The sequence below is a fragment of the Chamaea fasciata genome, unplaced genomic scaffold (genome assembly GCF_029207755.1).
Source record: "Chamaea fasciata isolate MVZ Bird 193981 ecotype frontalis unplaced genomic scaffold, bChaFas1.0.hap1 SCAF_2, whole genome shotgun sequence".
NCBI lineage: Eukaryota > Metazoa > Chordata > Aves > Passeriformes > Sylviidae > Chamaea > Chamaea fasciata.
In genome coordinates this window covers 102039392-102059112 of record NW_027094087.1, presented here as the reverse complement: position 1 = coordinate 102059112, position 19721 = coordinate 102039392, and the positions used below count along the sequence as shown (strand labels likewise).

Sequence of the window (19721 nt, the reverse complement as noted above, 5' to 3'; positions counted from 1 at the left end):
TTAAAAGCTCCTTCTGAGGCTTGAAAAACAGTATGCACTAAAAACCCACAAAACACCACCTTAGGCACTGAAGTACATCTTAACAGAGCTATTCACAATCCTTTCCACAGTGGAGAATGCAGTGTGCCCAATCTATCTAATCTTTACAGACAGACACTAGGAGTTCATAAGGAGGGTGAAGTCAGCATCGCACCCCTCACTGAGCAGATAATCCCAGTTATGCACGACATGACCTGACTGAAAAGACCATTACCAAAATCCTTGCATATGCTCCATCAAAAATTTACATATTATTTATACGTAAGATAATTATTTCAGTATTTAATCCTTTCTACTGTGAAATACAAGCAGCTCTGTTTCATCAGGCTCAAAAAATCATCTGAAACATATTTTGCATGAAAGGACTCATGAAGAATGACATGGTTAATATCAAAACACTTTGTTTGTAAAGGGCAACCAACACGCAATTACTCCATTTTACCATTGTAAAAATATTGTTTTACTAGTAAAAATAACTATTTTACATTCCAAACGAAACAGTCTATTTTCTTTGTGATTTAAGATAAATTTTTATTCTATAAAGACAGATGTGCAAGCTCTAAATCTCTGATTACCAGTTTATTTAACAAACATCACTCTATTAGTAGATTTTTTCCCTTTGTCTTGCTCCTGGTCTAAAATGCTGAAGTGTTCATACATTACAAATCAGAAGTTTCTTGAGCTGCTTAGATAAGTCTTTAGGACTAACAATTTGAATACAGAAAGTTTGTATATGCAAACACCGTTCAACCCTCCCCATTTGCCTCAAGAAGTTTACCAGTGCACAGAGCAAGTCTACAGCTTCCAAGATAAGCTCCTGATGGCCAATTCGTGTGACTCCAAGATCTTCCAGTTCCTGATGAGTAATTCGTAATAGCTGGTCACCACTAATCTTCTCTCTCTCAAAGTTCTTTATATATTGCTGCAGGCAATCATCAAGACCTGCAACAAAAGGACAGAATGAGGGAAGACAAAAGTTAGCAACATTTTGTACCCTAGTAGGAAGTAAAACTGGCCAAAAATTAAACCAGCAAAGCATTCTTGTCCTATCTTTAAGAGAAGTATTTTAACATTAAAAAAAACTTTGTTACCCAGAAAACTTAAGATTTGAAGAGCTATGGCAGCCATGGCTTTTTTAACCTGTGGACGATACCAACTGCTCCTGAACCCTGAACAAAGCCCTGAATTCTTGCAGTTTACTGTGCTATGAATGTCAATCTGGCAGCCCCTAATAACAGGTATGTTAGGGATGCCTCCATCACTTCTGGAAGGGGAGAAGAGAAAAGGGAACAATGGAACATGCAATCAAACACAAAATGGCAGTGCCACACCACAGTATCTCTTCCACTCCAAGGTCACTCACATATTGCTGGATCACCTGAAAGTTCACCAATAATGCCAGCCTCTAAAACAAGCTGCAAAGAGCTCTAGAGAACAAGAACGGCAGTAGCACTGCAAATGCAAAAACAGGGCCCCAACTGCAGCAGTAGATCCAGCTCAATGTACCACAAAGAGAACCTGTAAGGAGTGACAGTATACAAATGAGCATGAAAAGCCACTCAAGACCTTCTTGACACTTCTCAGAACACAGTAATCAGAGAACAGAAACAGACCCATTGTGCCAAAAAACATGCTAGAAAGTCATGCAGCACATTTGCTCAGAACATGGCTGAATGCAGGGTTGTACAGGTCCTGCTTCGGGGGGACATCCATATTCTACCTTTTCTTTTGCTTGGGAGTCAAGAGCATGCAGCTGACCACACATTTTCACCTGGAGCAAAGAGCACTGCAGAATGTGAGAGAATCTATCACCCAACTCTTGCCCATCAATCTTTGCCCAAGAGAGCCAGGCAGTACAGGGAAGCTCTGCAGCATGTGCACTCATGTACCAAGAGGATAAGTAAGACTCTTGGGTATTTGGTGGTCCAATTAACACTTCTGTCTGAATACTTTACAATGGATCAACATGACTGCTACCAAGCAACAGGACTTGACAAAGCTCTGAATGCATTAATTTTTCTGATTATTGAGAGATACAACCTTTCTGAAAAATGTCTTCAAACAATTCCTAACAGTGAAAAGACACCTGCTCATTAGACTGCAAGAAACCAAGAACACTCTTACTTACTAATCAAAATGTCTGAAAAATCTGAAGATACATGGAAAATAAAACATTGATCTGACTGCTGAACCCCAGTTATCTTGTAAGAACCCTGCTATACAATATAAAGCTTCTCTGAAACTGGTTTTGTTGCATTTTTGGTTCTCATTTGTGCCTTTCAGGGTGTGGCCACACCTCAGAAGAAACTCGCATGAGGAACATGTTGGTGCTGCAGGCAGGGATGCCCCGGTACCAGGCCAGCTTGTTGTTCCTGGCCAGCTCAGCCTTTGGGCAAGAGTCACCTGAACTCTGTCCCTGCTACATCAGCACAATATTCATAGGGCTTTAACCTCTAGAATTCACACACTGAAACCAAACCACACACAAATGCACTGTAAAAGAAGCGCCCCAGTATCAAGAAACAGGAGAAAGTTCTCAGTTCCAGCAGACTTCAACCGTGTCCTTCCAGAGCCTGCTGCCTGACTTTCTGCCTTCAAAACAAAGCCACTTAAAAGTCTAGGTTAATCAAGCACTTGAAGCTATTGCCTTCATTTCACTGCCCTTTCTAATCAAATAGTTGTCCCAAGCCATTCGTCAGGAAAGAAATCTTAAAAGGGCCAGAGAGGTCCCCACCATAGGCAGCTGCTCCGATCAGCTCAGCTGGTTGGAGCATGCTGCTAATATACACCAAAGTTGGGGGGCTGATCCCTGTACAGACCATTCTCTTAAGAGCTGTACTCCATGATCCTTGTGGGCCCCTTCCAACTCAGAATATTCTGTGATTCTGTGACAGGGTAAAAATTGAGCTGTCAGGGAAGATGACCAGCCTGGCTGAACAGAGAGCTTTGACTGGAACTCAGGAAAAAAAGAGAGTTTATGACCTTTTGCAGAAGGGGCAGGAAACTCAGGAGGACTACAGGGATGTCATGAGGTTATGCAGGGAGAAAATCAGAAAGACCAAAGCTCAGCTAGAACTTAATTGGGCCAGTGCCATAAAAGAAAAAAGTAAGTGTTTCTATAAATACATTTGCAATTAAAGGAGAGCCACAGAGAATCTTCAGCCTTTATTGGATGTAGGGGAAACACAGTGGTGAAGAAGGAAGAAAAGACTAAGGTACTTAGTGTCTTCTTTGCCTCAGCCTTGAATAACAAGACCAATTGTTCTCCAGGGACCTAGCCCCCTGAGCTAGAAGACAGGGATGAGGAGCAGAATGAAGCCTCCATAACCCATGCGGAAATGGTCACTGACCAATTACGTTACTTAGACACACAAAAGCCTGTGGGGCTAGATGGGATCCACCCAAGGGTACTGAGGGAGCTGGTGGAAGTGCTCACTGAGCCACTTGACACCAAATACCAGCAGTCTGGCTAACTGGAGAGGTTCCAGTTGACTGCAGGTCAGCAAATGTGATGTCCACCTCCAAGAAGTGCTGCAAGGAGGATCTGGGCAACCACAGACCTTTCAGTCTGAACTCCTGCCAGGAAAGGTCATGGAACAGCTCTTCTTGAGCACAATCACATGGCACATACAGGACAACTGGGAGATCAGGCCCATCCAGCATGGATTTAGAAAAGGCAGGTTCTGCTTGACCAGTCTGAGCTCCTACTGTGACAGGATGACTTAGCAGTGAGGGAAAAGCTGTGATATTGTTTACACAGGCCATCAGTAGAGTCCTCAACATCATTTCCCTCAGCATTTTCCTGGAAAAACTGGCCATCCATGGCTTGGATGGGTGTGCTCTTGGCTAGGTATAAAACCGCCAGGATGACTGGGCTCCAGGAGTGGTGGTGAACGGAGTTAATCCAACTGGTGGCTGGTCACAAGGGACGTTCCTTGGGGTACAGTGTTGAGGCCAGTCCTTTTTAAAATCTTTATTGATGATCTGCATGAGGAGCTCAGTGTACTTCTGCTCTTCCTGAACTTAAGACCCACACTGGTTACATAGGCTGCTGAATGAGAATAACATTAAAAGAACTAACGCCATCAGGTATGAAAAATGAATTATCAGTTAAGGCACTACCAACACAAATCCAGAATAAGACATGACAGATGCACTTAATAAACAGTTAGTGACAGATAATTCTACGTAAAGGCAATAGTCTTCCTCCTCCTGCTACCAAAGTATTTTTGTCATTCAGATGTAATCTAGTTGGATGCATGTAGTTCCTACAGGGTGAGAAAAAGCTTCAAGAGAACAGAAGTCTTACTGACAATTGTTTGACTCACCAATTTCATAAAAACTACAGCCAGGAAACAACAAAATAATTTGATCATATACTGGATGATATTTTCAGAATAGCTTGCCACAAATACGTCTCCTTATTCCCTAAACATCCTTTTCAAGTAATTTATTTCTGTCATTTTATTTCCAAATTAAAGAACAGTTCTTCTTTTAGTAAATAAGACTGTGCACAGATGATGATGATGATGATGATAATAATGATGATAATAATAATATTATTACAAAAAGGGCAGCATTCCTCTCTCACACCTTTTGCCTCCAAAGCCACAACACATCCAGACAGGCGTTGCTGCCTTCAAATCAACAGGAGGGGAGCTGCAGGGAACGAGCATTCCCAGCTGATGATGCCATTAACTTGGGACAGGACAAGATGTACCAAAAAACATCAGGTGCCTGGAGAGCAAGCTAAATAAAAATAGCAACTTTGTAAGAATACTGTCTTCTCCTAATTTCCTGCAAGTCCAATATCCACCCAACCTCAATGCAGTTAGCAGTTTTTCTAGCTGCCAAGGGCTGCTTCTTCCCCACTCTCATATTGAGGGGATGTCACCCAGCCCCCATACCACAGCAACTCCAACAAGTAACTCAGTTTGATGCACTATTCCCTGTTCCTGGCCATTCCTGGGTGAGATTAAGGTTGTAGAGTATCCAGCCATCCTGGATGTTTCAAGAAGTGGCCTGAGTCCAAAAGCCATGTTCACGATTACGTTCTGGATATGTAAGGCCCCAGAGTATATCAAAACCAAGTTCTGTGATGTCAGTACACAAGTAACAGTCTTATATTCAACAACTCTGCTCCCCATCCGAAATAACTGCAAGATTTTTCAGGAATATGTAAAGGCACAGGTGTTTTAGTAGTAAGAGGGGGAAAGTATGACACTCATCCTCTTAAATTGTATGATGACAGTCCTCTTCCTTTTAAGCCTACTCTTTAAAGGAAATTATAACCTTTTTTTTTTTTTTTTATTGAAATATTTTTGGTCTTGAGCTCCAGCAATAACACTGACCTCCAATGACGTTAACTACTCAAGAAGGACTCCCCTGTTCCACATGCTTTCCACCTGAGCTTATCAGCCATGGAGTCTGGCAATACTGCCCAGATCCCACTATACACTCATTACCTGGCCCACTTGATTCATGCCTACAAGAACTTTTAAGACGTTAATACATTGCCCATCTTTGTTAGCTGATGCATACCTGAGGTGTTATGTACACAGATGGACTATTCTGGGCATTGACAGAAAAGGAACAACCCTTACATTAAGTCTCAAGCAAGCTCTACGTCACCTGTGGGATTAAATACATAAAAATCAGCAAGAAAGTAAAAAAAGCTCCTCAAAAAGAAACTGTGCAGAAGACTCAATACTTTAAACATTATAAAAAACAAACCCAAAAACTTCTCTAGAAAAGTTTCTTTTGCAAGTAGAACATGCTGGAGCTGTTTTTTTTCCCCAACTTCGTCATCGAGTTCTACCTTGCATGGGCCTTGTCAGAGTTCATCAAATCATTAACAATTTTTGATGGTCCACAGATGCAAATCAGACAGATTTCTACGTTTCTTTTATTAGAACAGCATCATAGAAACTGATCAAGAAAGGTTTAATTTCATTTTTTTACTCATGTGATTATCTGTAATAAGACTAGACTGCAAGATCCAGCACGACCCTCCGGAGAAATCTTCCATGCTCACAGTCCCCTAACTTCATGATCATTCTGAGGTATTGTCCTATTTTGATGAGTGTAACAGGCCATCTTTTGAAACAAGCTAACCAACAAACTGGCCTGTAATTCAGTGCCACAACATATTATGCACATCTCTGGTAACTGAAACTCAAATAAGCCTCTCCATAAAATATGTGTTGACATTCTGATCTTAGTCTGCTCCTCCTCTGCAAGCAGCATAGTCTTTTCTCCTACCTCTAAGACACTAAAAAATATTAATATAGGCTTTTTCCACAGCTAGCTCTGAATTAAAAACCAACTGTTTAGATACAGTTCTAAAACAAGAAGCAACTAGGTGGATATTCTTCCCCAAAGCGGCAGTAAAAGAAATTTTCTTCAAGGTTGGGAAACTACAGTGGAAATAAAAGACCTTCTGTCCTTATCAGCCACCTTTTTAGTTTGGGTTAAAGAAAAGATGATGAACATTACAGGTTTAACTACCATACCTGAAACTTTGACAAGGGAGTATATTTTTCTACTCCCCTGGTTGTCAGAGTGAGGACACAAACTGACAACTTCCCTGAGCAGGTCCTTGTTCTGTAAACACAGCACTTACTGAAAAGCAGTAACAAACAATACATGGAATAATTTTAAATGGGAAGGAAAGGCACATAGCTTTATTTAAAAAAAAAAAAAAAAGGACAGGTTTAGGGCTTTACTTTTTTTCTTTAAATATAAGGCAAACAAATTTATCTTTCAAACTGAACAGAAGGACTACCTGAACTCCACCAGCTTTTATACCTTAACAAACTCAAGCAATGGACTGTAGCATAGAATTTACCAAGCCAGAAAAAGAAAAGTAGGCTAGTATTTAATATAAACTGGGTGTGCATATATGTAGCACTTTCCAATGCCTTTTCATATTGCAAACTATTATTTGCAATATTTTTACTTAAACTAGCATGATGGAAGTGACATCTCAAAAGTTGCAGTTGTTTTATCTCTGCTCCGTATTAAAAATCCATTAAATTTAGGCCAAGTGTTCTTAAGGACTGACCACCTTTGAGACTGCACATCAGTCTACATATGTTTCAAATTTGAAAGTTCAGCTGAGTTCCTGACAACTTAATACATTTTGCTATGACATATGCATTTGTACCTAGGCTTTACTAATCCAGGGCCGACAGGCTATTAGTCTATTCACTTCAATTGTAAAAAAAAACAAGCTTTAATTATGCCAAAGAGCAAGGCACCAAGCAGAAAACAACTCCCTCTCTTCCACCTCCACCAAGAGAGCTGTTCCTGGGCACAGACACCGCTGGCAGGCCACAGCAGGCATTTATCCCCAGTCACATTTTGTCCCCAGAACCAGAGCACAAGAGGCAAGACTAGGAAAGGCCATTTTCCCCCACAATCTGTACATGGGAGATGGACATTTGGAAACTCCACGCTCCTCAGTCTTAATGTCACCACAGAAACCGGGGCGAGACAAGCCAGCCCCTTCTCCACCTGAGAGGCAAAGATAATTCTCCTCTGCCCACAGAAGGGATGCTCACAGAAGGGAATGCTCACTGCCTCAGGGTCTTCAGCACCTCCTAGGTTTCATATGTGACAAACAGATGTCACAGTTATTAGTGCCAGAAGACGGTGCAAAGAACAGAACGTTTTAAGTGTTGTGGACGGCAAATGCCTACTGTGAACAGCATAGCTGCAAAAAATAATGCCCCATCCCAGAGGAGCACTGTGGGAAGGATGTTCAATGAAACACCAGAAGCAGCTTTCAGTACAGATTGAAAAAAACATGAAACTGGAACATTTGAAACTGGAAAAAAAAAAACAAAACTCAACACAGTAATTGCAGGCAGATTAAGGAATGGGTATTGGATTAATGTAAAAAAGAATTGCCAAATGCCTAGATTAGAGCAATATTTGCAAAAAAGCTGGACAATCATTTTGTACAGTTTCTGTGTAATTTGAGGTGAAAGCCCTCTAACTGCAAAACCTACCTGTCCTTCACTCTATAGAATTATTGTCTCACTCCCTTCTCCCCCTCTCTATGACTATAGTAATAATATAGTAATAATTATTCCTTCAAGCATAACATGTATTCATAGAATATAGTATAAGATTACATGTTTTCTATGTGCAGTTTAGTTTAGATGTATTTTTCACTACGAATTTTCAAATCTTCAGTCAAAACATTAGCTGAAAAGTACTGCTAACTAAAAACTATTTTAGACAATGAAAGAGAAACACAATTAAAAATCCACTTTATATTCACTGGGTACATACTACTACATCCAGAAAAGTGTTTTAAGTTTGTAAAATGAAGAACTCAAAAGAGAGATGTGAACACAAAAAGCATCAACATAATTCAAATGCAGCTTCTCGACTTGTTCTTAAGGTCCTTTCAGGAGAAGGGCCTGTGGTTGGACAACGGAAGGCCACAAGCAAACAAGGAGATGACTTTACACTGGGCAAGAACCTGAAAGACTGTATTTGTGATAGCAGTGGATTGAAACAGAAGTCTGAGATGAAAGATGTACTGCCTCAAGTCACTATGAATTCTGCAATTAAAATTTAAATCCTGCTCAAGGAATCCAACTTTGAAGGATCTGCTGTTTCTGTGTCTACAGATACACTCTCTTTTTCGGGATTGCACTGTTACAAGACCTGGACATATTAATTGTATTACCATGTTAGCAATACATGGCAATTTTGTTCATCAGAAAATTGCAGAAATATCAAGACTGTGTGGATCACACATGGCTCATCAAAAGCTCTACTTTACAAAGAACTTCACATTGACCAATTTTAAAAGTGTTTTACTGAAAAAAAGAAAAGGAGACAAGAGAAACCAAAAATGTACACTTAGGACTAATTACAAGCATGAATTAAAGAAATACAAGACCAAACTGGGTGTTGTGTCCAATAGGGCTTATGTTAATAAAATCAGTTAGACTACTTATAATCAGTGCTTATTATGGCAAGCTAGACTTGTTAATTACAAGAATAATATCCACAGCATTCTGTTTAGCTGTTCATAAATGTAATCATTCATATTTCTCTGTGTACTTTTCTCTTCCATTATGCTCATCTGTATACCAAAGCCAAATCTTTACACAACCACATACTAGTTCTGAAAAGTATTTAGAATCTTAAAACATGGATAACACTGCAACAACCAGTGTCGAGCTTTATTTCTATGAAATTCAAGGATTAGTATCCCTGATTATCAATATTGTTCTCAGTGTAAGGGGTTGTAATTATTGTTATATTTAGGACTTTTATTATTGGATTACAATGAACACATTGTTCAACTACAGCTGTGGCCTTTACACATGAGAAATGCTGAAGTGTGTGAAAAGTTTGTGTAGCTGATAATGGCAGCAGAAATCTCTTTGACAGTGGAAGGGAGAGGAGCCAAACAACCCACAGCATCATTAAATATCAGGAATCCCTCAAATGAAGCAAAATCAAAGGAACACATTCACTTACTCCTGATAAACACAACAACCAACTGCAGGGGCCTAGGACAGCCCCAGTGGGGACGGGAAGAGAAAGTGTGCATTCACTTTCATAGTAAAATGTATAAAATGACAGCTTTTTATGTTCAGGGTTAGAAGTTCAGCCCAAAAGGGGAGGCTTCTTGAGATAAATTGGAAATATCTGATCCAAAACAAGAAGCTCTCCAAAAAGTTGTCCAAGCATTATTAAGATTATAAAACTATAAAGTCTGAATGAAATACTCCCCTAAAATTTCAGAGGAAATTACATTATTTTTTCTTACTTAAGTCTATGTCCTTATGATTTTTGGAGCAGCTTTGACAACAGGAATGTACCATCAAAGCTTTGCAAAAAGCAGGAGGCAAAAGTGACATTGGCACTTTACATGTAATAACATATTTTATGATCCAGGCTTATGATTTTTAAGAATCCAGACAGTCTACTCTTATTCAAGGTCCCATAATGCCAGAGACTGAACAAAGTAACATACAAGGAGACATGGCCCTAACCCAAGAAACTCAATATACTTCTCTTTGCCCAAGAAATTCATGCTGGCTAGCTAATAAAGGCAAATCCCTCAACAGCTACATTTATTTCTACTCTGTTTCACATTGCAGTTTTCATACTCTCACAATGATTCTCCTCATCCTTCACATGTACTCTAGTTTGCAGAGTACCCCAGGAAAGGGAAATCTCCTTGGGTCCAATGAATGTTTAACTTCTTCCTAAAAGTACCATGTTTCTGCTCAAATTATCACAAGCAAACTAGAATGCACTGCAACTATCTTAGCACACAGGGATTTTTCAACCACCACTATAAAATTAGGGATCCAAATACCATTAATTAACACTTATTTGATGATTTGTTTCATTAAATGTTAAAATTTCAAACGCTACCATTTTTCTTCTCTAAAATGACTCCCTATACAACAGCTATCTGCATCATGATCACTACAGGGATTTGATGCTTCCTAAAAATTTGCTGCCACACATTCAACTATAAGGAGTAACTTTATTATTAATTGGATGCCCCTACAATACAAAGCAACACACAAATGAGCACAACAAGAAGTTATTCCCAGCAGTGTCCTTCTGACTTTAGAGTTTTTGGAGGCTAGAACAAAGCAACTTTATAAGATTAAGACACAGCTTATCTCCAAACACATGATATTCTGGTACCAGCACACAAAGAGGCTGCACCATGGTTTACATAGGAAAAACAACTGTCCACCTAATAACAGCATATGGCTTTATTATCTCTCTAGCAAGTGCTGAGCACTAATGATATTAAAACAGGCTGAAGTGGGGACCACCAGGCTCAAGCACACCACCAACATAGAGGTGCCAGAACTGGAAAGGAACAAAGCAAACCAGCCCTCCATCTGTCCCAGTCCTGCACAACTGCACTAATGTGCAGCACCTTCCCCCAAAAAATTCTGTGCCACGTAGCAACAACAAACTATCAAATTCCCCAGTACCACTGTAAGCACTGAAATGCAACCACCATATTCCCTAAGGATGGCAGGCTTTGTCTAAATAGGTGTGGTATTGGCGTCTTCAACAGTTTAGAAGGGGCTAAGTCTGAAACATTCCCTCAGGACTTAAGATATGAAAGCCTTAATTTTCCATGGCTTTTCACTGTCTCCCATGATTATTTGCAGCTGTGCTTCACACCATACAACTACAGAAAGTGCAAAGCCATCAAATGTGCAAGCATACACCGGACAGGAGGGAAAGTTTCTTCAAACTCTGAGTGAACTCCCTCCCATTCATTTTTCCTTCTTGCAACGCCCATGCAATTCCCAGGCTCGAAGCTCTTTCAAATGAGTTCGCACAACTCAGCACAGTGTGAGACTTGGGATGGTTTTAGAGTTGTGGGCAGAAAAAGCTGCGCATCCCCCTGCATGACAAAGAAACATCTGTAACTTAAAACTACTGGTCAAATACTTCGATATGCGTAGGAGTGTCTTGACAAAGAAAGGGAAAGCTATACTTCTAATATTCATCACTTCACACACAATGTAAGCAGTAACCATCCCACACCTCTGGAAAACATAAATGAATCATATATTAAAGGGAAAAAACAACTATAATATATTAGACAGTCAGAAGATGTTTATGCAAGCCAAGCACACCCCTGACATTAGCCAAGCAAGTAAATAAGTACTGGCTGTTCTTTCAAATGCCTTCCCGTGTCTGCATTTTTACAGCATGCTCTGGAGCAGCCACCTGAAACACGCTGTTGTTGTTACACGAAGGGCCCTCCTCTCCATCCTCCCTCACATGGGCTAATATATGCTATTATGCAAAATAGTCAGATAGCCCCTCTACAGTCTTTATTAGAGTTTTTCACCATGAGAACCAGCTTTGCTGCCAAGAATTTATTATGCCAGAAGGCATCCTTTTGGCAAAAGCTGGAACACTGAGTCCCCGAAGAAATAATACAACAGTTGTTAAAGCTTTCCTTTACCTCTGTACTTTACGCTGTCTCCCACTCACTGGAGAAATCTGCTAATGGTTCAAATAAGGCTTCAAGATTTATTTGGTGATGTCCTCACAGAGGGTCTGTGGTTTTGATACAGCCCAGCAGCATGGTTAAAAGCAAACCAATTTATTTTGCAACGGGAGCAATTCTGTACTTTTGCTATACTTCCATTGAACCTCTCTCTGGAGCAACAGGAGACAAGATGTTAGGTTTGGTTGGGAGTGCTTATACAGTGACTTCATGCATGCTTCAAATTACTCTTCCTCCCCTTACATCTGATTTTCCTTCTATGACCACCAAAATCATCCAGCATTCATTGGCTCTATCTGCCTCCTCTTGGGAAGGATTTCAAAATTAAGAAAGAACCATAATGGCATCAACCACAATTGGACCGAATATGTTCAAATTACTTTACAAACAGCCCTGTAAGCACAGCTTTATTATATTCTGATATGCACAGATATGTTAAGTAAAAACAATTTGGTTTTAAGTTTCTTGGCTAACACAATCTGCTTCAAACTATATCCAAAGCAGAGAGCTTTACATAAGAGAACAGGCAAGGATAACTTTACACGCGTGCTCTTCTCCACTCCTCCTCTCGCTCATTAATAGTGAAGAAAACATTCCACCATGTAAAATCTACAACATGGACTGCAAGCTTGTAAAGTGGAAGTGCAAATAACACAACTGGATAATGGCAAAATATATCTGTTGGGTTTTTATTTTCTTTAGCCACATACTTTTCAAAATAATGTCAGTTTTGCCGAGGTTGTAAATACATAAAAAAATAAAAATAAAAAAAAGATCTGTTGAAGTGACAAGCTAAACTACACTTTAGTTAGTTTCTCATTTTACATAATCATTTGCTTGTACAATTTATCCAGATGAGCAAAAAGCTGTAACTAGGAATCAGACCCTTCAAAGACTGAATTAATCTAGAGTGACTTATTAGTCACTTTCAAGTCTTGTCAATGTTACATCCCCAGGAAAGAGAAATTAATATTCCCATGGAAAGTAACATGTAGACACATAAAAATAATAACAATTTATTTTTAACTATTAATTGCATAGCACTAAATTAATGGTATGAAACCCATCCCTAAACTTCCTTCCCAAAGAGAGGATTAGGTACTTCATTAAATATTGGTGTTACACACTAAATACCTTTGTACAAAATGCTGCCATTTAGCGTTACTAATATTTTATAATGGACATATATACAGACACATTTACTTCACCAATTCAGAGGCCTAATGCTGGGAAATCCAATGAATAACCTGGAATTCCCACACTTTCCACTCTTGTAGGCAACACCGACAACTGTCTGTGGGGAGGTGGAAGATGCACACCACACACAGCCTTCCAAGCAATTCACACAGAAAAAGACCAGGAACATCACAGAAAACTTGCTGCCAGTGAGAGCTCTACTTTTACAGAGCCCTCCAGAAGACAGCACAAGGTACAGTGATGTTCTGCTGCATTTCTCTTAGCTGCACTGACAAACAGCCTTGCCCCAAGGCACGTGGAAGGCACGGGAAACAACCAAAGTTGAGGTTCAACTGCAGCAATAGTTTACTGCTCCATAGCTTATCAGATAAAAGGAAAAAAAAAAAAAAAACAAAAAAAACCCAAAACAAAACAACAACAAAAAAACCACCTCAGAAAACAGGTGAAATTTTCCCACTGACATGATTGTGAGGTTGCATTTCCTTTCTGTGATCTTCATCCTTTATTCTGCAATAACCCTGGCTGGTAGAACTAAATTCTTCTATCAGTCAGCATGGGATAAAGTACACCGGTTACAGATATTCCTGCCCGTTTCCACAAGACATCAGCAGGAGGTTTATGCTAAGTGCTGCTTAGCATTTCCTGTGCTAGCTGGATATAGCCAACTGTAATATACTTCCTGGTCTTGCTCCATTACCTCCTGCCCATTTAAGCATTATTTATATTGAAAAGTGATAAGAGAGCAGTATAAAAATCCGATGTATTTTGTTAGCATCTCATCCATACCTAATCAAAAGCCAGGAAAATAAAAAATCAAAGAAAGACAGAAACAGTAAAAAAAACCACTGAAATTTCACCCTGCTGAGTTTAACAGGACTTTCTATATGCATTAATTTTTCTATGAGGCATTCCTTACTCCATATTTATCTTTTAAAACACACTTCAAACTAAAGGTTGAACAGATATAATTTCAAGTACTTGTAAAACATGAAAGAGTTAATAGTTAATAGTTTGATGTTACTTCTGGCTGACTTTGCATACCTTCCTACTAGTTGCTAATAAGTGAAATTACTGTCCCTGTTACTTGCCACAAACTCCTATGGGCTCACTGAAAAATAACATTCTGAGTGAGACTTGGAGTGGGAGTTTTTTTGAAAAAGAGAGGACAACTTTATTTCAAAGTATGAAACTTATGATCTGTGTTTCTCTAAGGTACGAAACACAAAATTTCACCATCATTTCCAAATCCCAACCATGTATCTATCAGCTGTATTCTGATCTTGCACTGCATCAAATGCATCCTAGTGCTTGGGTTTTACTTCACCCCCCCATTAAGAAACAGTAATACCTTAAAACTTTCCATTCTTTCAGAATGTCTTCTTAACTTGAACTATTTCAGAAATAACAGGGCTTTTAATAATAAAGCATGCATCAAGTTAAGCTCTGGTAGAGAGGAAATGACAATTCTAATGCTTATATAGATAAGATGCAGTTCTCCTCATGACATGTTCTGCTCTGATGAAGTACCCTTCAGAGCTGGTTCTCTGCATAATAGCCAGTTTCAGAACTGTAATAGGCAGAGAAGAAGAAAATTGAAAGAATATCTGATGCTTTATACTAATAGATTACTATCAAAATTTCAACAAGTTATTAGTATAGTTTTGAAAAGAACATGCTGATTTTTGGGACAGTACTTTTTAACAAGCAAATGAACCCCAAATGTTAGGGTGAAACTATGGGCAGAAAGACACCGCAGATTTTTGACTGGAGTGGTTTTGCAACTCGCTGCTCCATCACCTCAGGCAGCCTTTCCCGCAGCCAGTTAATAGGACTCATCCCTGCAGACCACTGCCTTCTAGCCAGTTGTCATGTTTTCAGCTGAAACTGCTGCATTTTCATCTGCAGCCCACTGCCACAGTACCATGTACCATGGTTTCTGCATAGCAATAAGAAATTAGTTGGCAACACCTGAGCACCAATGATGCAATCCTTAATAAATAAAAAACCGTAACACTCCTTTAAATATCTTGCCACAATATTTTGATTGTAAGACTACATGGCCAACCTGTGGTTACCATCAGATAATAAAATCTTAACCACACAGAAGATTTTTTCGAGAACCTTAAGTGCCATCTTCAGCAGATGGGTACAGAGAGCCTCTTCGGATTCCTCTTAGGAGAACCCATCTTATCACTGACCTAGAGGCTGCATAAAGACCAGCTCTACCTATATCAGCAATCACTCTCATTTATTTCTTTCCCAGCACCATCACCAGCAAAAATTCTTCTCAGCACATCTGTTACTCTCCCAGCCCAACCCACTCCCTCTCTATGTTAGCTCCTCCTTGTAATCTTTGCACCTAAATAGGAATGGAAAAAAACATTTTATCCAAGCATCCCTTTTACATCCTTTTCTCTCCCCGCAAAGCTCCAAGGTCAGCATCTCCTGCAGCATGCAGCTTTCCTAAGTGCCAGGAGCTGTATAGCAGACTGACAAGAGCCTCAAAGATTTAGCTGCTGCATGAGAGCTGCTGCTGACATTAGCAAAGCCATCCAAAAAGGCATTGCTAGTTTTACTTCACTGATGCCACTTGGAAAATCCATGACTAGCAATAGAGGTATCAAAAGACATCTTCCAAATTCCAAGCTGGCAATGTTGTGGCACACTAGAATCAGAGAGGTCAATTGAGTTTATTCTACATAAAAATTCAAACTGTGAGCAGTCCGTAGGCTTGTCAGGAGAACTGCACCTTCACCATTTGCAGACAGAATTATATAAGCCAGTCTTTGGCAGGCAGAGCAGTGCTTTGACCTCCAAGCATTCAACAGGAGACGCCGTTAATGAAATAATTTTAACCCAAATCGTTGAGGTAGGAAGTGATTCACTAACATGTGTCTCACAAAGTCTGAGCACCAACTACTGCTGGGACCCTCTTCTCTGATACAACTTGACACTTCAGTGGTATGTTAAGCTCTGAAGCATCTGTTTCATAATAAACTGTTACATGCTTGCCAAGAACTGAAGCACTGTGTTTTCGGATGAGTACTACTAAGTTGCAAGCCATAATTTAATACTCATCTGACATTGATGGTGACCCAACATTTAATGGAGCTTAATGCTCTTCTGATGCCACTGATTAAATTATTGCTCAGTAGTCCAGTTTCATAATCTACAATTTGCAAGGAAGCAAGACAGATATACAGGCACTGTCTCCTCTCACATCAGTTTACTGGCAGGGAAAGGTTCCCTAATTGAAGTTAAAGGTAAGTACACCACAGTGCATCATTCGTCAGTCAGTACAGAATTTTGTTCAGATGCTTTAAGCCAATTATATTATTATGAAAAAGCCAAGCATGAAGTATTTCCAAGCACAAGGGGAAAATATGGGTAAAAGCCTTGACCCAGCATGTGCAATGACTTCATAACGTCCTGAGCACTGTCCAGGAAACTCATTCCTCTGGCCAACAGGAGTTTCTATTCATTTTCTCCCCACTAGGTTGTTTAACAGTTTGGTCACCGCTTAGGCACAGCTGTGCAAACAACCTTTCAGTGTTTGGCTTGATGCTATTGAATTCCATCCCAAAATGTCTCTTCTCTTCTTTCTGTGCACAGGATGAGGAAGGCTAGTTTGGACACAAAGGATTAGAGGCTTTCACAGCCCTACTTAAATCATTAGATCCTAAAATTTTTGAGTTTTGAAAGAATTTTATCAAGTAAATTAGCAAGCTTAAATATATATCTAAGACAGCTGGTAGTAATTGCACTTTCTAAATCCTCTCGAAGTCTATTCCCATCTTGAGGACAAAAAACACTCTGTGAATGCCTAAACATTTTAAAACAATTAAAAGCAATTAAACAAAAGCAATGAGAAAGCAATGATTTTAAAATGCTTTGGATGAGAACACCTAGAAAAAGTTTATGAGGGTACAGGCATAAAAAACAACAAATGCATTTTTTTTAGCTTCCCAGAAAGTAAACCTTTCATCCCAGAAAAAACAGAGGTCCTTACTAGTACAAGGGTAGTTTTACAGGACTATTCATTATTACATTATTTTCAGAGCTACCGGCAATCCAGAAACATACCACCCTCAATAATATAACTAAGGAACAACTACATTCAAATCGAATGGTAAATGCTAGCACAAATGCAGCATTAAAGCTGCAGAAATAAAGTCAAAATCAGAAAATCCCCAGAGTAAGCTTTTCAAGGTATACATACTAGAGCTACACTGTAGTTCTCAAATATGGGCTTCATTTCTGAGACCATCCATTATTTTTACTTTGAGACAGTGAATACTCCTACTGAAACTAAAGCAGATCACATTAATATTTTATATAAGTGTGAGCTTGCACATCTTCTTGGGTGATGAAGCTTTAGCTCTAGCAGAAAGTTATGGAACTACTCATGTCCTAATAATTTAATTGATAATATTGAAGGAATATATATATCAGACTAAGTATGTCCTTTACAATCTCTCCCAGAAAATTATGTCATTACCTTAGAATATTGTGAAAATCTCAAAAGCATCAGCATTTGGATACATTTTTAAAAGCCTTCCCATTAAACACACTTTACTAGACAGTGTTAAATTACAGAATATGTTTCAAAATTAATTCTGATACAGTTTTACACAACCATAAGGCCTACTGACTTTTTCCTTCATTTTGGCTTTAATACTGGCCAAGTAACTAAATTCTAACTTTTTAGGAATTCAGTCTTCAAGAATTTTCCATGTTATAGAATGGAAAACCAGAATGTATTAGAATAGATGCTAGAATAGAATACATATAGAAGGTATTAGAAAAAAATCTGCAAGTGTTTTGAACATTGGCAGCTGATAACCAAATTTCAAGGACTTCATCTCGTCTCTTCAGATCATCTCAAATCCTACCATACTGTGTACAGGAAAAAGCTCTCCAGCCCAAAGCTGCACTGAAATCTCAAGAATCAGGGTCCCAAATGTCTCCTTGTGAGGTGCCTATAACATCTTATGGTTTCTGACACCTTCAGATGCTTTGCCAAGGATAAACGTACTTTTAGGATTCTACAAGCTGTGTAGTATATACAATCCTTCTTCCCTTTTGTAAAGAAATGTCTTCTGTATTGTCAAGCCCACAAAAGTCTTTTTAGTTCTAGTAATAACTGACCTTTTCTTGTTTGCATCTTACTCTCCAATTTCACCATTCCCACTTCTTACCAAGGCTGCACTTCAGCCAGATCAGCAAAGAGATTGTTTTTCCTATCCCTGTACGAAGGAAACTAAGCTCCAGAGAGAAGATGATTCTCTTCTGTAAACCCAGTCCTCGTGACTCAGCATCCTCTAAATGCCAACAGAAAAATATACCCCATTGGCATGCAGGAAAAGCATAACAGGGTTATTTTTCATGGTCAGGTTTCACAGAAAACTTTACTATTCTGCATTTATAGGAAAAAATGTCTCTTTTTCCTGCATCTCAGTTCTTCCCGAGACCTTTGACTGCAGCAGTCATCACCTACAGTCCACTCACTCTTTCTCCAGGGGTGGCTGAGGCAAAGAAAAAACAAGGTCTCAAGCCCAGTCCCAACTCATCAGTGCAAGCAGGAACACCACAAGAGCCACGTCTCCCTCATCCCCAAATTCCCTGTACAAACCCACTGCTCTCCCTCCCCCTGTCCATGCCTTGCCATGTGAATACCTTGAGTCCCTCACAGCATCCATTCCATCTGGGGAAGACTTCAGTGTGACCATGCCCTGTCTCCACCCAAACCCCACTTGATCCCTGCTCAGAGCTCCCCCATGCTGAACAGTATTCCACTCCCCTCGGGACCAGGGGAGAAGCTGTAGGAAGCCACAGCCCCATCTTCTCTTTCACTCAGCATTTCAGCTGTCTCCTCTACTGCCCTTCAGGTCGGATGCCATAGGATGCCTTGCCACACACCACCAGGCACAGAGCTGGCTGCATGCTCCTAAAAAGCTCAGCTGGCAGAAGTCATCACAGCAGCATGAATTCTTTGAGAAGACATCTCCTGACACAGCTTGGGACAGATTTGGGCTATTTAGAAGAGCAAAGGGAAGCATAGGGGTTGATTAGCAAAGTTTCACTAGTATTTTCTACAGCATTCCCTTAAGAGTTTCCTGGAACGTATTATTAAAAATAGATCTTTCACATATTCCGTACTTCTAGAACAGAAGTAGTCATACAAAAATTATTTTGATTAAATGCTGATTCTGTGCAAAGAAACAGATCTCAATTTAAGAAGTAGGTCCTATAATTATAGACCCCTGAAAGAACCAGCTGTTTTATTTTACTGGAACCTTTTGAATATCAAGCTGCAAACATTGTAAAAGACTGTGCTTCAGTATTTTGAGGATTTCTGAGGTTTATAGATTTTCCTTTAATCTATAATTAAGAGAGCTCCTTTTTAAACTTAATCAGAAGTCTATTCCTAATAGCTTTTTTAAGAGCTAACCAGTAC

At 39.5% G+C, this 19721-nt stretch overlaps 1 protein-coding gene across 5 annotated transcripts in view; it reads right to left on the bottom strand.

Annotated features, from left to right (window-relative positions):
* CNKSR2 (connector enhancer of kinase suppressor of Ras 2) overlaps positions 1 to 19721 on the bottom strand; it is a 205389-nt gene that overhangs the window by 168087 nt on the left and 17581 nt on the right. For all 5 annotated transcript variants that reach the window (XM_066176932.1, XM_066176933.1, XM_066176934.1 and 2 more), the window contains exon 2: positions 818 to 981. In XM_066176932.1, the coding sequence (XP_066033029.1) occupies positions 818 to 981 (164 nt within the window). The remainder of the gene's footprint in view (positions 1 to 817; positions 982 to 19721) is intronic.